Here is a 19,260-nt window from a genome sequence, read left to right as displayed (position 1 = left end):
GAGCCACCGAGAGTCAACCATGAGGTCACTGTGTGAGCCACCAGGAGTCAACCATGAGGTCACTGTGTGAGCCACCAGGAGTCAACCATGAGATCACTGCGTGAGCCACCAGGAGTCAACCATGAGGACTCCACCTTGCTGAGCTTATTAAATCTCAATCAGCTCTCAAGGCCCCACCTCTAAACACCACCATCAGGTGAGTTTCCACTCTTCACACACATGAGTTTAAAGGGGACAAATAGCAATGGGTATTGTGGAGAGCAAGCATTAAATATGATGCTTGACTAAATGACCTCTAAATGATTCCCAGTTGTTGCCTTGTAACAGTTTTATCATAAAGCTCTTACCAGTATAGTTAGAAAATTTCAGGGTGTCTTTCAAAGCTTTCATAAAGTCTTTAACATTCATCATGTTGTCTTTTAGAATGAAAAAGGAAAAAAAAGAGAAGTGAGAAATAATTCCTGGGCAAAGTAATTTTCAAAGACTAATATCAAAATAAACATTTTTAAATGTTTACATTTTTTTAAAAATTTATTTACAAGGTACTTTTGAATTCATTGCCAACTGTTATTTCTTACCACAACCCTACAAGGCTGCAGACATACCAGTTCCAACTTGGCCTGAAATGGAATTCAAATGCCAAGAAGGGCCTGTAATTTCACTTGGCCCAAAATGGCAAAGTAGTATCTCTACTCAGTTTAAATTCCCAAGCCATTCTTCACTGAAAGGAACAAGATCTGCAAGCAGAAGGATTTCAACAAGGGTGCTCCCCACAAAACTTAGGCTTGTTTATTTTAAAAGCTTATTTATTTAAAAGGTTTGTTTATTCTTATAACTTCAGAAGAGCAGATTTTTAAAGGAAAAGCTCCTTTTCAAAGATAATATTTTCAGAAACAGAACCAAACATCTCTAGACATGCACACCATTTTTGCAGGTCTTCCTAAAAAAACAAAAAAAAAGACAAAACAACAAACCAAACCAAAGAATTTTATAAACACTGAGAACAGTGTAAATGCTCACCAGCAACAATGTCTGATTGAAGGATTTTCTCCACTTCTTCGTTAAATAATGTAACCCCAAGATTTTTTAGAAAATCTTCCAAGTTCTCCCGAGCTATCGTCTCGCCTTTAAGCGAATTAAGAGCTGAGGCTATCTCCTGCAACTCTAGAAATATATATTTAAAAAGACATTTGATAATTGAACTGAGCTCTGATTTTTCAAAATAGAATAATAAAGACTTTTGTCTGTGCAGTCCATGGTTAATTATTAAATCCTGAGTTTAGGATTTCAAGGCAGTTCAGTGGGTAATGGCACTTACTACATAAGCCTGAAGAAAACCAGAGTTACATTTTAGAATTGAGATTCATCTTGATGGATTTTTCCTGTGATAAATATGTAATGTCCCACCTGATTTCTTTTGATTGATTTTAGTTTGAAGTCTATTTTGTTAGATATTAGGATAGCTACTCCAGCTTACTTCTTAAGTCCATTTAATTGGAAAGTCTTTCCCCAACCTTTCACTCTGAGATAGTGTCTGTCTTTGAAGTTGACATGCAGTTGTCAACTGACATGAAGTTGTATGCAGCAGAAGGATGGATCCTGTTTCATATCCTGTTTTCATATCCATTCTGTTAGCCTGTGTCTTTTTATAGGCGAAATGAGTTCATTGATATTGAGGGATATTAATGACCAGTGATTGTTAATTCCTGGTTTTTTTTATGGTAATGTGTGTGTATTTCCTTTCTTTGGGAATCCCCAAGGATGACCACAGCTTAGACTACTGGCAATAGTAGAGAGGGTGCCTGAGCTGGCCTAATCAGCCAGTAACTGATTAGTAATCATCTGGTAATCAGATTGGTGAATTCACTATCATCATAGAGCCTTCATCCAGTAACTGATGGAAGCAGAGATCCACAGCCAAGCACCAGGTCGAGCTCCAGAAGTGCAGATGAAGAGAGGGAAGAGGGATTCTATGAGTAAGGGGTATCAAGATCATGATGGGGAAACCTACAGAGACAAACGAACCAAGCTAGTGGGAACTCATGAACTTTAGATCAATAGCTGTGGAGCCTTCATGGAACTGGACTAGGCCCTCTGCATAAGTGAGACAGTTGTGTAGTTTGGTCTGTTTAAGGGGCCCCTGGCAGTGGGAATAGGATCCATCCCTGGTGCAGGAACTAGCTTTCTGGAGCCTATTACCTATGATGGGACACCTTGCACAGCCTTGATGCAGGGGGAGGGACTTGGACCTGACTCAACTGAATGTACCAGGCTTTGCTGACTCCCCATGGGAGGCCTTACCTTTTCAGAAGAGGGGATGGGGAGTAGGCGGGGGGAAAGCTGGGGGGAGCAGGAGGAGGGATGAGAGAGGGATCTGTGGTTGGTATGTAAAAATGAATAAAAAATTTCTTGAAAAGAAAACCAGAGTTAAATCCCCAGAACTCCCAGTGGAAGGAGAGAATCACCTGAAAGTTGTCCCCTCACCTCCACACACATATTGTAGTGTGTATGTGCCCATATGCATACATCATACACACACATCATCATCATCATCATCATAAACACACACACACATCATCATCATCATCATAAACTTTTATGTGTACATACTGAAGGAAAGCATAGAAACTTACAAAACTATTCTCTGATGCTTCCATGCTTTCCCATAAGTAGTATAGGTGTAGTAAGTTGGTAATGGAGGGAACATTCTGGAAGCCAAGTTCCCATATGCCACAAAACTTCCAAATAGGCTTCTCAAAAGATAGCAGTCTCAGTTCTGCTATATTAACTTTTTCTTGCCCTTTAAACTCTTCCAAAAGTTCCCTGCCCTACTTGGCACTAGGTGGCAATGCCAGCTTCTTCATCTCTCAGATTCAGTTACCCAACTAATGTCAGCACTTCATGACTTAATTTACTTTGCTCCCCACCTTATAAAATGTCACCAATCCTGAACAACAGTCTTTCTGAGCACTGCCCTCCAGTTTCAAAGTTAGATATAAAGTTGTAACTCTTTATTCAATACACAACATGCTCCTAATACCATGCTATATACTGCACATGGATAACAACATTTGATCCTGATAGCTCTATAAACATGATGCTCTTAGCTTCTTAATTCTGAAAATAAAGAAGTAAAATTAGAAGTCAGATAGCATAGAAAAAAAACTATTGAACTACAGAAAGGTGATGAGGAATGTCTAATAAAGGAAACAGAGGATTTACAAGAGATTCTATAAAAATAAAGCAATCCATAGAATAGTTCTAAGCCTGAGGCCTAAAATGCCATAGGAAGATTTTATACCTAGAAAACTTTAAAAACCACTAAGAGAGGGGCTAGAGAGATGGCTCAGCAGTTAAGAACACTGACTGCTCTTACAGAGAACCAGAGTTCGGTTCCCAGCACCCACATAGTAGCTCACAACCATCCATAACTCCAGTTCCAAGGGATCCAACACTCTCTTTGGACAAGCATATCTGTAGGCAACACACAAAATAAAAAAATAAATCTTTAAAAAAATCTTTAAAAAGTAGCATATTTCCCATAGAGTTCAAGAAGTAAAGATGGAATTTAAAAGATCTTTCAATAGACTGCTTTTTAATAAAGTATTTTTCCCCTGAAAGAAGCTGCCAGTTTCTAATCAAACTAAGCTTTGCCTGCCTTCCATCAGAACAATGCAAATATGTTAACTAGAAATCAAAGCAAATTATCAAAAAAATCAGTTTGAAGAGTCACAAATAATTCACTTACTTTCAATTTTTTTTCTTAACTATCACTGGGGGACTGAACCCAGGATCTCAGTGCACATTAGGCAGGGTTTCTACGAAGCTACAATGCTAGCTCCAATATCTTTCCTTCTCCTCCTCCTCCTCCTCCTCCTCCTCCTCCTCCTCCTCCTCCTCCTCCTCTTCCTCCTTCTCCTCCTCTTCCTCCTCCTTCTCCTTAATTTCCCTTTCCTCCTCTTTGCATATGTGTGGTATGCTCACATGTGGGGGTGGTATACATGTATGGAGATACTGGTGTACATATGCACATTCATGTCGAGGCTGAGTGATTGTTTACTGTATTCATTGAGGTGGAAACTCTCCACTGAAATCAGAGTTCATCAATATGGCTAGTCTAGCTAGCCCTTTTATTCTGCATGTCCTAGGTCTCTGCCTTCTAAGAGTTAGAATTATAGGCAGATGCTATATCTACCTGGCATTTCTCTGTGTTCTAAGATCCAAACTCAGATTCTCAAGTGTACATGGCAACACTTTATCTGCAGAGCCATCTTCCCCAACCACCCCAAACCCATATTTACCTTTTAACCTACGGGTGTCCTGCATATCTTTTACTGCTTTTGAAAATTCTTCGAGTTGTACTTTGTCACCTTTGGTGAGAAAAATATTTTATTAGATTACCCTCAGTAAACAAAAGTCACAGCCAATGAAGCAATCTATAAAAATGTAAATCATTTGATATACACTTAAGAATCATATTTTTTAGTAACAGGTTGATTTATGGAAAGAGCAAAAAGACTCTAAAATTTAAACTGAGTTCTCAGTTTCCATCACTTAAGAGGAACCATACAATCTATAGTTGTATAAAATGTAGATAGGTCCTAAATAAAAACAGGAGGTAATGTCTCAGTCTTAGTTTAGACTTTGCCTGAAGAGGCGAACTCTGTGACAGACCACCTGCGGGGCTCTTTGACCATAAAGTCTGACAAGGCTGACACCCTTTTATTTAGGCAAGAGCATGCAAGTACCAGACTCCTGTCAAGGGACAAACCTGGGAGACAGAAGCAACTTTGTCTCCTAACCACCACCAGGAAGATGGCTGGAGACTTAGAATTATTGTACTTGAGGATCACAAACTAGAACAAAACATAGAGGCCAACAAGGCACATCTCCAAGCAGTCAAAGTCCTACTCTACAGGTTTCAAATATAGCTACAAATATGCTATCTTGCCTTTTATCCACCATATGTTTTAAATTAGGACTTGAATTCCTAGGAACTATATAATAAAATCACATTCCTACACTGCAGTACATTTTCCTGTTTCTTATAGAAATATCCAGAATATACCTAACTACAAAGGCTTTGCCTCAAAATCTGTCAGCTATCCTGACTAAGGTAATAATAAAATGTTACCATAAAATGTGAACAGATACTTTATCTTTTTTTTTTTTTTAGACAGGTTCTGGCTCAGTAATACCTGTTGGCTTGAATTCACTCTGCAGCCCAGGCTGGCCTTCTCAGTCTTCCTACTTCAACCATCTAAATATGCTGGGATGACATGCGTGAGCCATGACATACCCTGCCTCGAATATATCTCAAATTTCCCAATCTCCCAGTCTGTTCTCACTAGGAACACACTATATAACACGAAGGTATTGAAGTAAAAAATAGATACTGATGTTTTATATAGAACAGCCTGCTGTGGGATGTTCTGTATGGCAAATGTGTAGCTCTGATTGGTCAATAAATAAAATACTGATTGTCCAGTGGCTAGGCAGGAAGTATAGGCGGGACTAACAGAGAGGAGAAAAGAAAGAACGGGAAGGCAGAAGGAGTCACTGCCAGCCGCCGCCAGGACAAGCAGAATGTGAAGATGCCAGTGAGCCACGAGCCATGTGGCAAGGTATAGATTTATGGAAATGGATTAATTTAAGATATAAGAACAGTTAGCAAGAAGCCTGCCACGGCCATACAGTTTGTAAGCAATATAAGTCTCTGTGTTTACTTGGTTGGGTCTGAGCGGCTGTGGGACTGGCGGGTGACAAAGATTTGTCCTGACTGTGGGCAAGGCAGGAAAACTCTAGCTACAACAGCCAAATTACATGAATTTTCTTTATAGTTCCTACGTCTGTGGATTATTATTTCAGCTGTTAGACACTCCACCTCACTGAGATCTGAATCTGTGGGAGGCCTGGAGATCTTTGTGCTCACAGATAAGCACTAGAGGAACTTGGAACACAGGGTTGCTCCTTCAAGGGAGGAACGCAAAACCTGTTATCCAACCAAAAGGCTGGAGTAGACGTGTTTTCTAGTCAGTTACCTTTGCATTATCTGTGTAGATACTCTTCTAGCACTGGACCCTCTCCCAGATCTTACCATAAATTTGTTTTTCTTCAGTCAATCTATAGAGCCTATCTTTATGACTTTACAAAGAGTTTTGATGGAGTCACATCTGATCTTTATTTAGATTACTTTGTACCTTAAGGACATTTATGTATGCTTTGTTGTGCATGAAGTATTCAGTTATATCACCAGAACGGCCTTCACCAAATTGTGCTGTGCTTAAATATACCTAAAATAAACCACTTAGAGTCAGACTCCAGAAGTTTGAACCAACACTGGCTACTGAGTCATGTTGAGCTGAACTGCCTTCTTTTCTCCCACAGATTGTCACTCTGCTGACCATAAAAGTTGCAGAGACCCCCTCATGAATCTACAAAACTGCTAAGGGAAAAAACTGAGAAGATGCTCCGTGTTATCTGGCCTAGGCAGAGAATTCTGGGATATAACCTAAAAAGCACAGCTGACCCAACAAAAAATAGACAAACAGGACTGCATCAAAATAAAAAGAATAATATTGACAAGAACAACAATCACCAGAGTGAGCAAGAGACAGACAGACAGACAGACAGACAGACACACACACACACACACACACACACACACACCATAGGCAGTAAGCTAGCAACCACTCACCCATGAATTGAGAGAAAATATTTTCAAATCATACATTGGATAAGAGGTTTACTATCTAACATATATAATGAACTCAAATAAAAATAATAGCAAGAAAACATATAGCCCTATTTTTAAAATGGGCAAAAGTCTTGAATAAATACTTCCCCCAAGAAAATACACAGGTAGCTCACAGATGTGTGAAACATACTCCAAGCATGAGAGAAACACAAGCTGGCCTCACAGGCAGAGCCTGCTTCATGTGTGTTAGACTGGTTAGCACTAAAAACAGACACTGAAGTTTTACCTTTGGATACCCACCATCAACTGTGGCTGATTTCAATGCCTCTAAGAATTCATCTTTTTTTAAATGACTATTTGAGCTAGATAATGTGTCCCACAAGTGAGAAACATCCATCTTGTCCTTGCTGAGATTGTGGAGGATGTCAACAGCATCTGGCAACACTAAACCATGGACAAAAACACAAGCTTAATAATATATTTATCCAAGATATCAACACAACAACTATTATTTGGAATAGTTAACAATTAAGGATTTGGGGTTTAAGATAAACATCAAATAGAGCAAAAATAAAGAGCCAATTTTCAAGGATCAAATCACAATAAAAAATATTTACCCTGCTATATATAATATGTCTTAGAAGTTTCTGAACTGTTTGAAGAACATATGCCCTTACCCCTGGGTAATCACAAAAAATAATTTCCTAACTGGGAATGTGGACCAGTGGAGCATCTTCTCAGCACACTCAAGGGTCTCAGTACCATGCTCAATACCACAAAAAATAATAATTTTCCTTGAATTTTAAATTTATAAAAGTCTGAGTTCCCAAACATTTCAAAAAACATTAAGATTTTATTTTTCATTGTGTGTTTATGTGTAGGGGTACAAGTTTGCATGAAGGTGCCCACACATGACAAAAGAGGGTGTCAGATCCCCAGAAGTTGGAGTTAAGGGTGGTGGTGAGCTGCTCAGTGTGGGTACTAGGAACCCAACTTGGGTCCTCTGCAAGAGCAGCAAGCATTTTTGACAGCTGAGGCACCTTTCCAGCCCCATGTTCCCATTTTTTTGTTTTGTTTGTTTTTCAAGACAGAACTTCTTTGTGTAGCCCTGGCTGTCCTGGAACTCAGTCTGTAGACCAGGCTGGCCTCAAACTCACAGAGATCCTCCTGCCTCTGTCTCCTGAGTGCTGGTGTTAAAAGTGTGTACCACCACCACCGGCTCATGTTCCCAATTTTTAAAAACAACGAATCAAATAGTTTTTGCTTCCTGTCCTTCTCAAAGTTCTTCGCTCTCTCCTTCTTCCTATAATGAAAGTTTTGTTTTTAGTATAATTTTAAGCAAGAGAGTGAAATTATCTTACAGAAAGACTTCCTTGCTGCAAATGTAAAGAATGGACTCTCTGGAAAATCAGGCAGGAGAATTCTGTAGAGGTTCAGCAACAAAGATGCTGGTGGCTGTGACAGGATGATATAATGGAGATCTGAGACGGCGACAAATCAGGATGTACTTCGAGAATGAAGATGTGTTCAATGAATTAAATGGAAGGCTGAAGAGACTGGGACCACCGAGTCCTGAGAAGCTGAGTAAATAGTAATGTGTGCACCGTTTGCCACAGGAAAAGCAATCTGCTGGGGAAGAGCTGGAGATGATCTGGGAGTCAGAGGAGAGAGGGGCAATTCAAAGCAGTAAGGTCACTCTGAAAACACCTGCAAGAATGGGGCCCAGAATGGAGTCTGTGGGCATGCTGATACTTAAAAATCAACCACCAAAGTAGCAGCCATTAAACAAGACCAAGATGCAAATGCTGATAAACTGGCAGTGGGTAGAGAGGACTAGAAGCCAACACTGTCTTGGGTACCTGTGGGGTTGGTGGGTAAACGCCCCACAGAATGGGGCCATGAACAGGGACTAAAGAAAAAAGAAGAAAAAGGGACTAAAGAAAAAAAGGGGGACTAAAGACAAAAAAAGGGGGGACTAAGACAAATGAACAGGGACTAAAGACAAAATAATAGGGACTAAAGATAAAGAAAAATAATAGTTTTATTACAGAGTTTTTGGCGAAAGTGTGGCCAGTGGAAAGGCATGCCAGTGTTATGGAAAATATATATATTTTATATATATATATTATTGAGGGGCAGGGGTTTTATCCTCAAGAGGAAAGGAAAGTAGACTGGAAGGATGTCTGATGCTGCAGCGCAAAATTCTCTTCTGTCAAAGTTTTCTATCTTCTATCCCTTTCTCAATTTCTATCTGTGAAAAATAAGTATAAGGTATAGGGTAGTAATACAGTGTAGGAAAAACTTAGAAAGGTAAGATGGTGTAGAAAAAAGGCAACTAGACAGAAAAACTTCAATTTTCTAACTTTGGGGGCTATGAAAGCAAACTGGGGGAAAAAAATCTTTCTTTGGGCTTTACGGGTAGTAAAAAAAGCTCTTCTTTGAGCTTATGGGGAAGAAAAAGTTTCTTATGGAAGCTTTTGACCAGGGGACAGCTGAAATGCTAAGTCCAAGAGGCAGGAGAAAGTGTTTTCTCCGAGGCAAAAATGGGGCTGTAAAAAGCCAAAAAGTTTAAAGTTCAGAAGTTTTAGGGAAACTTGGTCTTTCTCTCTTGGGGGAAAAAATTTTTCTCTTAAACTAAAAAGCTTTTCTTGGAAAATTTGGAGGGAAAAAATCTCTCTCAAAAGCTTTAATCTTTCTCAAAAGCTCTCTTAAAAAAAACTTAAAAACTAAAGCCTTCAACTTTCTCTCTCAGAAGGACAACTTAGAATCACCTGAAGATATTAGTATGGGGACCACCTGTGATTAGCTCTAAGGGAAAACAACAAACCTCTTAAGACAGCAAAACCTCTCTGAGTTCTGTCTTTCAAGCTTTAAAAATCCTTCCTGCAATACAGGAGGCAGGGATGGAGTTCCTAAAAACCTCTCTTCTAAGCTCTGTCTCAAGCTAGTAAAAGGCAGTGGGTCAAAGTCCCCTGAGGGAAACATTCGGGAGAGTGTGGGTAAAGAGATAGAGAGCCCAAAAGGGCAGGAAACTACCAGAGAAAAGCAAAAAAGCCAAGCTTTTCAGTTACAGCCAAGCTGATGCATCAAGGGTTTTGTTTCTGAGTGAGCTATGAAAAGGTGCTCCTAATCGTCCTAATGTAAAGATCCCCTGAAGCAATGCAAACTGTTAGCATTGTATCCTCGTTTCTAACCAAAAACTAAGAAGCAACTGGCCAGTGTCTCTGAGTTGGAGTGCATTTCGGGGATACTAGGGTTCCTGCAGTTGTAAACTTCCTGGAGCACAGAGCTGAGGCAGGAAGGTGCAGGACCCAGGGGAAGATTGCTAATGAACAACCAAAGCTAAAGCAGGTGGGAATGGCACAGTTGTCCACTTTCCTACAAGTCCCGGGTTGATAGGTCCACAACTACAAAAAGAAATCTGAGAAAAAGCTTTCCTATTAGAAAAAGGACCTTTCTGGGAAAACAGTAAAGCTGAACTGTGTCTGAAGCAGTTGTGCTGCTGAGTCAGAACGCTGTCTGGGGAAAGAGCCCAGCCAGGGCAAAACAGAGCTATCCAGGAGTAAAGCTTTCTTTTCTGTCAGAGAAAGCACCTCTTTGAGAAAAGCTTTGTTTCAACTGACTCCCAGTGAGATGGAGTGTAGCCCTAAGGGGTGATTGCCTTTGGCATAAGCTCTGTCCTTGAGCACCCAGACAAACACAACCCACTGGGTGACTGGGCCAGGTGAAGGCCTGATGAGGCAAAACACCTGTCCTAATGGGAGTTTAGAAATGGCGAAAACCTCCCTTGCTAAGCTTGATTTATGAACACAAACCTCAGACCCCGAAAAACAGAAACGGACTAAAGCCCCTACCTTCAGAAGCAAAAAAGCTGCCACTGTAGTGTCGGAAACTTTCTGGGGTAGAGGGAATAAACTGAGACCAAACTGGATACTGTCAGGGAGAAAGACTCTGAAAAAACAGAGAAGGGACATAATCCTCCACAGAAAATGCATGACCTGAAAAAGCTGCTAGAATTTGAGGCAGATTCAGGGGGAGAAAAAAAAAAGCCCCTACCTCCAAAAGCAGCTAGTAGAAGTACAGAGCTGCAGACAGATAGCTGAAGCTCTGCATCTGGGGGGGGGGGGGGGGGAGGAGGAACAAACAAAATGAGATAGATGAGTGGGAGAAAATCTCTTGAAAGAGCTATGGAAAAACTGTTGTACATGATCTTGTTTTTCACTGGCTAAGACAAACTCAAGCCCCGAGGAAAGGTGCTATCAGAAATGCCAGCCTCAATGCGCGCTGAGGCAGGTGTGGTTCTGATTTGGGGCCAGTGTCTGATGAAGGAGACACACCTGTTAAAGCCAGCTGAGGAGAGAATAGGAATCTCCCAATGTGCCATAGCTGAAAATGTAAAATGCTTGTTTAAATCTCCGGTTGCAAAGGCAAGAGACTTTGTTCAAACCTCCCAGGCAAGAATTTGTAAGCAAGTCTGGTAAAAGAGAACCAGTTGACTCTCAGACCCGAAAAGAACTATGAGAAATGAAGTCCAATACCTAGCTTGCAATAAGGGACTGATATAAGGGAAATGCATTCTGGGAAAGGTAGTTTTTCCGCTAAAGATGGCGACATTGCCCTGAAACACTTTTGTCAGCTCGAAAATACGTCCATGGTAAACTTAAAATACAGCCTTTAAAAAAACGAGGGAAAGTCGTCTAAGAGTTTAAGTGTCAGTTCCAATGAAAAATTGAAAGGACACGGAACTAGGTGCTTCGCGTTTTTGGGCTCCATTGGTAAAATGCCTTATTTACCCTAATAGCTGTGCAAAGTTTTTACGGTATTTGGATGACAAAAAGCTAACTTTAAGAGCAAACAATCCACTTTAAAATCCTTAAGAAAGCAAGAGAAATCAGTTTATACAAGGAACATTGTTTTAGATATGAAGAAACTTATGGGAAAATAAAGTTCTTTGCCTTTTGAACAAACTGCCTGCAATGAGTAGTTCCTTTGCAAATCTAATAAGGATATAAGGAAACAGGCATTCAAAAAGAAATGACTGCTTTTTAGATGGGAACAAACTTCAGAAAATCTAGCTGTCTTGCAAAAGAGTTGCTTCACCTGAAAGTTCCTTATAAATAATTAATGCTAAATATTACAGCTGCTAATAACATCAGGAGTTAAAGCTAATGAAGTGAAAATACTAAATCCTGAAGATGCTTTTTCTCAAAGTAAGCTAATGAAGGATATGTTTCATGAAAGAACATTCTATGTTCTTGACTACTTTGAATAGTAACAGTTTTGGTGAAAATATTGGACTAACAACAATCAAGTCAAAATGTTTCAACAAATTCAAGATGCTATTCCACAAAAGAAAACTTGCCATGCTTTGTGGGCCATATTAGAGCTCACTCCAATCTTCCTGGTCCTTTAGCTGAGGAGTAATGCAATGGCTGAGCATTATCCCAAGTGGAAATGGCTCAACAATCACATGTTCTTCATCAAAATAGCAAAAGCTTAAGAGAAAGTAATTCAATCTTGCCAAAGAAGCAGCTCATCAAATAATTAAACGATGTGGGGTATGTCCAAAATATTTTCCTGTCCCTCACTTAGGGGTAAACCCTCGAGGTCTTCTTCCCAATCATCTATGGCAAATGGATGTTACTCATATTGCAGAATTTGGCAAATTAAGATATGTACATGTGACCATTGACACTTATTCAGGATTTTTAATGGCTAGTCCACAACCTGGGGAAGCTACAAAACGTAATTATCCACTGCTTGAAGTGTTTTTCGTATACGGGTATACCAAAAATTATTAAAACTGATAATGGTTCTGGATATAGTAAGGCATTTCAACAATTTTGTACCCAATGGGAAATCGTACATAAAACAGGTATTCCTTATAATCCTCAGGGACAAGGTATTGTAGAAAGGGCTCATAGCAGTCTTAAAACACAACTTCAAAAAATAAAAATAAAAAAATTACCCTCAATCTCCACATAATGCATTAAATCATGCTCTTTTTGTTCTGAACTTTTTGAATATAGATGTCTATGAACAGTCTGCCGCAGATAGATTTTGGCACAGTGGCACCCAAGCGACTTTTGCTCAAGTGAAATGAAAAGATCCCTGCTCAGGATTATGGAAGGGTCCCAATCCTGTTTTAATATGGGGTCGAGGACATGTTTGTGTTTTTTCACAAGAGGAGAATGAAGCTCGGTGGTTACCGGAGCGTCTGTTAAGGATCGTGGAACTAAGGAAGGTCAGCTCCAATGACGTTCCTATAAAGGAAGGAACCAGAATGAAAGTGGCTCGACTAGTGTTTCTGAGGTTTTGTCACTGGTTAATGCAAACAGTGAGGAAAGAGTTCGGAGCTGTGCTGCTTTTGGCTTTACTAGCTCCTTTAGAAAAATACTTTATATCACCTAATAGCTGTGCAGTATTTGGTGAAGAGCTTTATAGCAGCTAAATATGGTAATTTCACCCTCAGCGTGAAGTGAAGTTTTTCTGGTAGAACAAACCAAAAGTACTGCTGTAATAGAAACGTTTGTCTGAATTGAAGTTCTTAGGGGAGCTATTATGAATTTGGGTGAAGGGACAGCCTCGAGTTAAAAACCATTTACCACTGATAGTGCATCTCTGCCAGTTCCAGAATGGCATATCACAACTCTATAACAACAACACTCACTAAATCCCCGTGTTTTATAGCAAAGCTGACTATAAACTCTAAACTTTAGAAATGATGTATGTACTTCCTGTCTAGTTAAGAGAATCTAATAGAGATAGTGATGATGATTAAGAGTAAGAAGTAGAAAAAGATGAAAATAAGATGTGAGTTTGTAGAAATTATTCTCTTGTTAGATCTCTGTGTTAAGAAATCTTTAGGTGTTTGCTAAATTAGATATATGCTAATGGTAGCCCTATATAAGTTTGTAAAATAGATCTATAGAGTTCCTTTAAGAATATAAGCTTGCAAGAAGTATCTAAGGTAGTCTTAAGACATGTAGTAATAAGCTTGTAAGATGCTAGTTGTAAATGTAAGTTTAAATAAGAAATAAGATGGAATGAATATAAGTATATAAGAAGTAATAAGAAATATATTTGCTAAAGTAGTTCTATAGTTTCCTTAAAGAGTATAAATAAGTAGATGTTAGTATGTTATATGTGAGTTTGTAAAAATGTGTAAATGTTGAGTGTGAGTTTATGCTTAAGCACATGTTATATGTGAGTTTGTGAAAGTGTAAATATTGAGTATGAATCTATGCTTAATGTATATGGTAAAAGAACCCAAGACACAGAAAGTGTAGTGTCCTAGTAGACTGCAAAGTAGGCAGTCTGAATGGTTTCAAAAGCTCCAGAGGGCGCTAAGAATGGCAGACTCCAGAACCAGCACAACAAGGCATCTGCAGCTGAGATCTGCAGCTGAGATCTGTGGAAAATCAACACAACACAGAAAAACCTGAGCTAACATCAAAAACAGTGTGGTTTAGAATACTACTATACCTAAAAAGGTCTCTGTGAGAACAAGTTGCAGAGACGCTTGTTTGAACTAAAATTGTTAACTGCAAAAAGTTTTGGTTGTAAAACGTCTCTTCATATTTGGAAGTGAAAGCCTTATACCAGAATTTATTTATTTGAACTTTTTGAACTTAAAATAAGATAAAACTACAAAAAAATTTTGGTTTTGGATTTCTTCATATTTGGAAGACTAGTACCAGAATTTATCATTTGAATTTTGGGACTTAAGAAATAAAATGAGCTGGGTGATGGTGGCGCATGCCTTTAATCCCAGTACTCGGGAGGCAGAGCCAGGCGGATCTCTGGGAGTTCGAGGCCAGCCTGGGCTACCAAGTGAGTTCCAGGAAAGGCGCAAAGCTACACAGAGAAACCCTGTCTCGGAAAAAGAGAGAGAGAGAGAGAGAGAGAGAGAGAGAGAGAGAGAGAGAGAGAAGGAAGGAAGGAAGGAAGGAAGGAAGGAAGGAAGGAAGGAAGGAAGGAAGGAAGGAAGGAAGGAAGGAAAGAAAGAAAGAAAGAAAGAAAGAAAGAAAGAAAGAAAGAAAGAAAGAAAGAAAGAAAGAAAGAAAGAAAGAAAGAAAGAAAGAAAGAAAGAAGGAAGGAAAGAAAAAAGAAATGAACAATAGAGATTTCATTGCAATGGGACAATTTTGAGTTTACTTATAGTAATGACCTAGGAACTGTTTTCTGGAATTGGGGTAAAAATGGAATTGTTTAAATAAAGAAATTTATTGTTTCTACCTTGACTCAAGATGCAGCTTTATGTATGCATATATGCTGGTGATTCATGTATTGTTCTGTGTTTAAAAATGCAATTGTTTTGTGAACTGTTTATGTAAAAATGGAATTACGTACAGAACTGGTTTTGTGTTACAAATGGAACTGTTTAAATGGAAAAGTTTGGGTTTTCTAACTAGGCTTGAGATTTTGCTTAAAAAATTATAAGGAAAAGGGAGAGTTAATATTCCTTAGTCTAATTTCAAAAATTGTTTGAGTGGATTAATGTCATGTTTTTGTTAGTAATAAATGCAAATGGGGTATACTAAGAGACTACTTTTAAAGTGTAAAGAGTTTTATTAAGAAACTGCTTTTGGATGTTTTGCTAAAAGTTTTCAAAGTATTAATGGTTAGATTGAGAATATTGCTTTTCAATATGGGTTTGTAGGAATTGTATAAGTTTGGGTTTTTTCTAACTAGGTTTGAGATTTTGTTTAAAAAATTATAAAGAAAAGGAGGAGTTATGAGTGAATTAAGGTTGAATTATGTTTGCAGAAATTATGTTTAACCTATTGGTATTAACGCACCCTGGTTTTGTGGAGTTAAGGAAATATTTAAATTTGTGAATACATTGAAGTTTTTCCTATGTTCTGTTAGCAAGAAAATTCAAATGATTAAGAGTTAAAGTTATAGGACTGAGAAAATTGTTGACTATATATAGCACCATATATACTAATTCAAATGGTTCTATTAAGAGTTTGCTTTGAGTTGTAAGATTGAGAGAATTGTGACTATGTATAGCAATATTTATGTTAACCTGTTAATGGTAATGATGAAGCTAAGGGATTAAGTTTGCAATTGCATTAAGTTTTTGGTTTAGAAAGGGCTTGATGCAGCTAAAGACTGCTGTAGTCACCTTGGACCTAATTCAAAAGAGAAATGCCATCTATATCATCCTCTACTCCCATACTGGGAGGTGTAACAGCTGTGGAGATTGCTGTAAGCCACTAATAATGAGTTATTTTTTATATATTAAGGGGGGACCTGTGGGAGTCTGTTTTCAGGTTCCTCATGGCTTTACCCAGCAGGTCTGAATAAAGGATGATCAGGACCACAGGCCTGAGTGCAGGTGTCTGAGATGGTCTGCACTTGGCTGTGCTGGGGGGGGGGGGGTCTTTTGCTCCACCCCTTGGCGTCTCTATAAATACCCTGAGGCAGAGACAATCAGGGGCAGTTGGAAAAGGTTCCAGGCCCTCTCGAGGCTATCCTTTATTTTCTATCTGTTTATCTCTGCAAGATTCTCCACAATAAATCCTTCTATCTAATATTTCCTGCTGCTCACACTCAAGAAAACTCTGGAGAGCTGTGGGGTGGGTGGGTAAACGCCCCACAGGTACCAGAAGGAAAACTTTCCAAGAAGTAACAGGGATTAAAAGGTCAAAAGATGAAGATGAAAATTTGACTTAGCAAAATGCACTTTAAGTGTTATAGAAAGTTAGTGTGGAATAATGCATCATTTTATAGGAAGGACTGAGGCTGGGGATGTAGTTTAGCATGTCAAGACTTGGACCCAATCCTACCACCAAATAAATAAATAAATAGTTCAACAAACAGAAAAACTGTAGACTAAGAACACCAAGATTTTCCTTCACTGCAGCCATGAAACATGTTTTTATACCAAATTTTAAGACACCAATAAAAGTATCTGGGAATGGCTAAGCATCTTGGCACCTGTCTGTGTACCTCTAGCACCCAGGGAGCCATGGCAGGGAAATCACCAGAACCTAAGTTGGGGAGTTTAAGACCAGCCTGGAAAACATAGGCTTCATTTCAAACAAACAAAACAGTATGATGGATGAGATGAAGCTGGGAGTGTGGCATTGGGGCCAAAGTGGGAAAGCTGAGTAGGGATGACTCTTCCCCGTGGGTCTGCAAGTGATACAAAGCTCGAGGGGAGAGCACCAAACGACAAAAACAAGTAAGAAATGTTAACTGTGTGTGCTCGTGGGGTGGTGTAATGTGGAGCTTAGGAAACACAGCTTTTTCTGAGCTCTGTCTGAGCTAGTGTGTACCAGACACATGGCATTAAGCAGGCCTAAGATAAGGAGAACTCTGTACCTTGGTTTTCTCTTCTAAAAAACAGTATAGCATTAATATGGGAATCCATAGGGTAATGGAAAAATTAATAGTAGTGTATGATAAACACTATGTATGAGTGACAATAACACAATCATTGTAATTACTATTATGTAGTACATATAAGTCTATTATAACTGAAATGTTTACAAAGTCTTTCTATCTGAAAATTAGGACTAATGGACCTTCACTACTTTGGTTTGTTTGTTTGTTTGTTTGTTTGAGATAGATAGGGTCTCCTTATGTAGCCCTGGTTATCCTGATACTCACTACATACAGCAGGCTGGCCTTGGACTTACACAGATCTACTTGTCTCTACTCTCCAAATGCTGGGACTAAAGATGTATGCCACAATGGCCTGCCCTTTGCTGCTTTTTTTCAGGAGTTTATGTACAGAGCTTGAATTCTGCCTAAGAACTAGACTAGGGAAAATTTTTCTGATCATTTAGAGCCCCAGATTAGCATCTGTGACTGTCAGATATCCGCATAGCACTAAACCAAGATGCAGCATTAGAGAGGCATGGTTCATTATCCTTATGAGAAAATTGTTTTGTCAGACCCTAACCTCACTTATTACAAAAAAGTCATTTCCAGGAAATTGAAATTTTATAAATGAAAAGAAAAACTTGAAACTTTTAGAAGACACTGGGAAATACTTTAATAGGATCAAACTTGAGATCATCTTCTGTTTTCCATGTGAAGGCAAAGCCAGAAGCTAAGCCTGAGAAGGGTAGAGCCAGGATAGGACCAGAAGTTGGAGAGAACAGGGATTGTAAACAGTTGTTTCAGAGAGTGGGAAATTAATGGTAGTCAGACTCATGCAGAGCAGGGAGTTTCACTGCATGGGTTCCAATGAAGTACAGAAAGGCTAGAGATTTCAGGGTATTGTGTAAATATGTATCAGACAATTTAAATCAAATAAGAAAAGCAAAAATGAGCAGAGACTGACCTAAAGTACATGGGGAAACCGACTGAAGTCCACAATATAAGGAATACAGAACCAATAAGAAGATAGGCCTCTGCACTGGGTGAGCCAGCTGAGGCAGTGCTGAAGAGCTCGTCCGGGTAGTGACTGTGAGGGAAAAGTGGCAGGCTGACCAAGCCAGCTACCACCCAGGCCCAAAACCAGAGTTATGAGTTGGCCCACCCCAACATCCACCTCATCTATGAAATTGTTGGGGCATGTGAAGGAGATGAACCTATGGATCCAAAACAGCAGGATCTCCATGACACAGGACAACAATGGGACAGCCAAGAAAAACCCCAGTGAGAGCCCATTATCAGTGGTGTGGCAGAAGCCAGGGGTCTGAAGCCAGACAAATGGCTCATGGCAATGAACCCTTGCAAGTAAAGATGAATGGACTACCAGGTAAACTGTGACTCAACAGGCTACACTACAGCTTCAAGACAAGATTCTTTTCCTTTTTTTTTTTTTTTTAAGTTTTTTAGTTTTCTTTTAAATCTTGTTTTGTTCTGGGAAGGAGGTTGCAAGGGCAGAGGGAGAAAAGTAGACTTGGAAAGCATAATATGAAACCCACAAAGAATCAAGGGGGGAAAAGGAAGAAGATAGGACCTGAGCAATCTGCTGAAAATGGAAAAGTGAGCATATATATATAATATTAAGACTTACAAAGAAAATAAAACTAAATATATGAATGAAAATATACTATGCAATTGTCCTATGAAAAAATTTAACTTCCATGACAGAAAATCCTAAGGAAAAATTGAAATGGCTGATAACACAAATAACCTCTTCATCTTTATCCATGGTGCAACCTAATATAGAAAAAAACTATAAACTAAAAATAACTCTTAATTAAAATCCAGTACCATTCAATATATAAGCACCAAATAACGTAACTCTAGCCAAAATGTTTAAAGTACTAATGTCAGTCCATTAAAAATAGATAGTTAATGTGGTGGTATTGTGTTCCCCAAAATATTGTGCACCCTAATAAACTTATCTGGGGTCAGAGACAGAACAGCCACTAGATACAAAGGCTAGAAAATGGTGGCACTCACACCTTTAATCCTAGCATTCCAGAGGTAGAAATCCCTCTGGATCTCTGTGAGTTCAAGGCCACATTGGAAATGGCCAGGCATGGAGACACACGCCTTTAATCCCAGAAAGCAAGCCTTTAATCCCAGGAAGTGGTAGTAGAAAGCAGAAAGGTATATAAGGCGTGAGGACCAGAAACTAGAAGCATTTGGCT

General features: G+C 39.1%; 1 protein-coding gene across 1 annotated transcript in view; it reads right to left on the bottom strand.

Annotated features, from left to right (window-relative positions):
- Positions 1-19,260, bottom strand: part of Efcab3 (EF-hand calcium binding domain 3) — a 419,664-nt gene that overhangs the window by 347,173 nt on the left and 53,231 nt on the right. Inside the window, exons 16-19 of the mRNA XM_076543522.1 lie at positions 6,998-7,141; positions 4,302-4,370; positions 1,021-1,164; positions 348-416 (exon numbers count right to left, since the gene is read on the bottom strand). Of these exons, the coding sequence (XP_076399637.1) occupies positions 348-416; positions 1,021-1,164; positions 4,302-4,370; positions 6,998-7,141 (426 nt within the window). The remainder of the gene's footprint in view (positions 1-347; positions 417-1,020; positions 1,165-4,301; positions 4,371-6,997; positions 7,142-19,260) is intronic.

This window comes from Peromyscus maniculatus, chromosome 8, assembly GCF_049852395.1.
Source record: "Peromyscus maniculatus bairdii isolate BWxNUB_F1_BW_parent chromosome 8, HU_Pman_BW_mat_3.1, whole genome shotgun sequence".
Lineage (NCBI taxonomy): Eukaryota > Metazoa > Chordata > Mammalia > Rodentia > Cricetidae > Peromyscus > Peromyscus maniculatus.
Note: the sequence above shows the minus strand (reverse complement) of the source record. Positions and strands in the feature narration are given on the sequence as shown.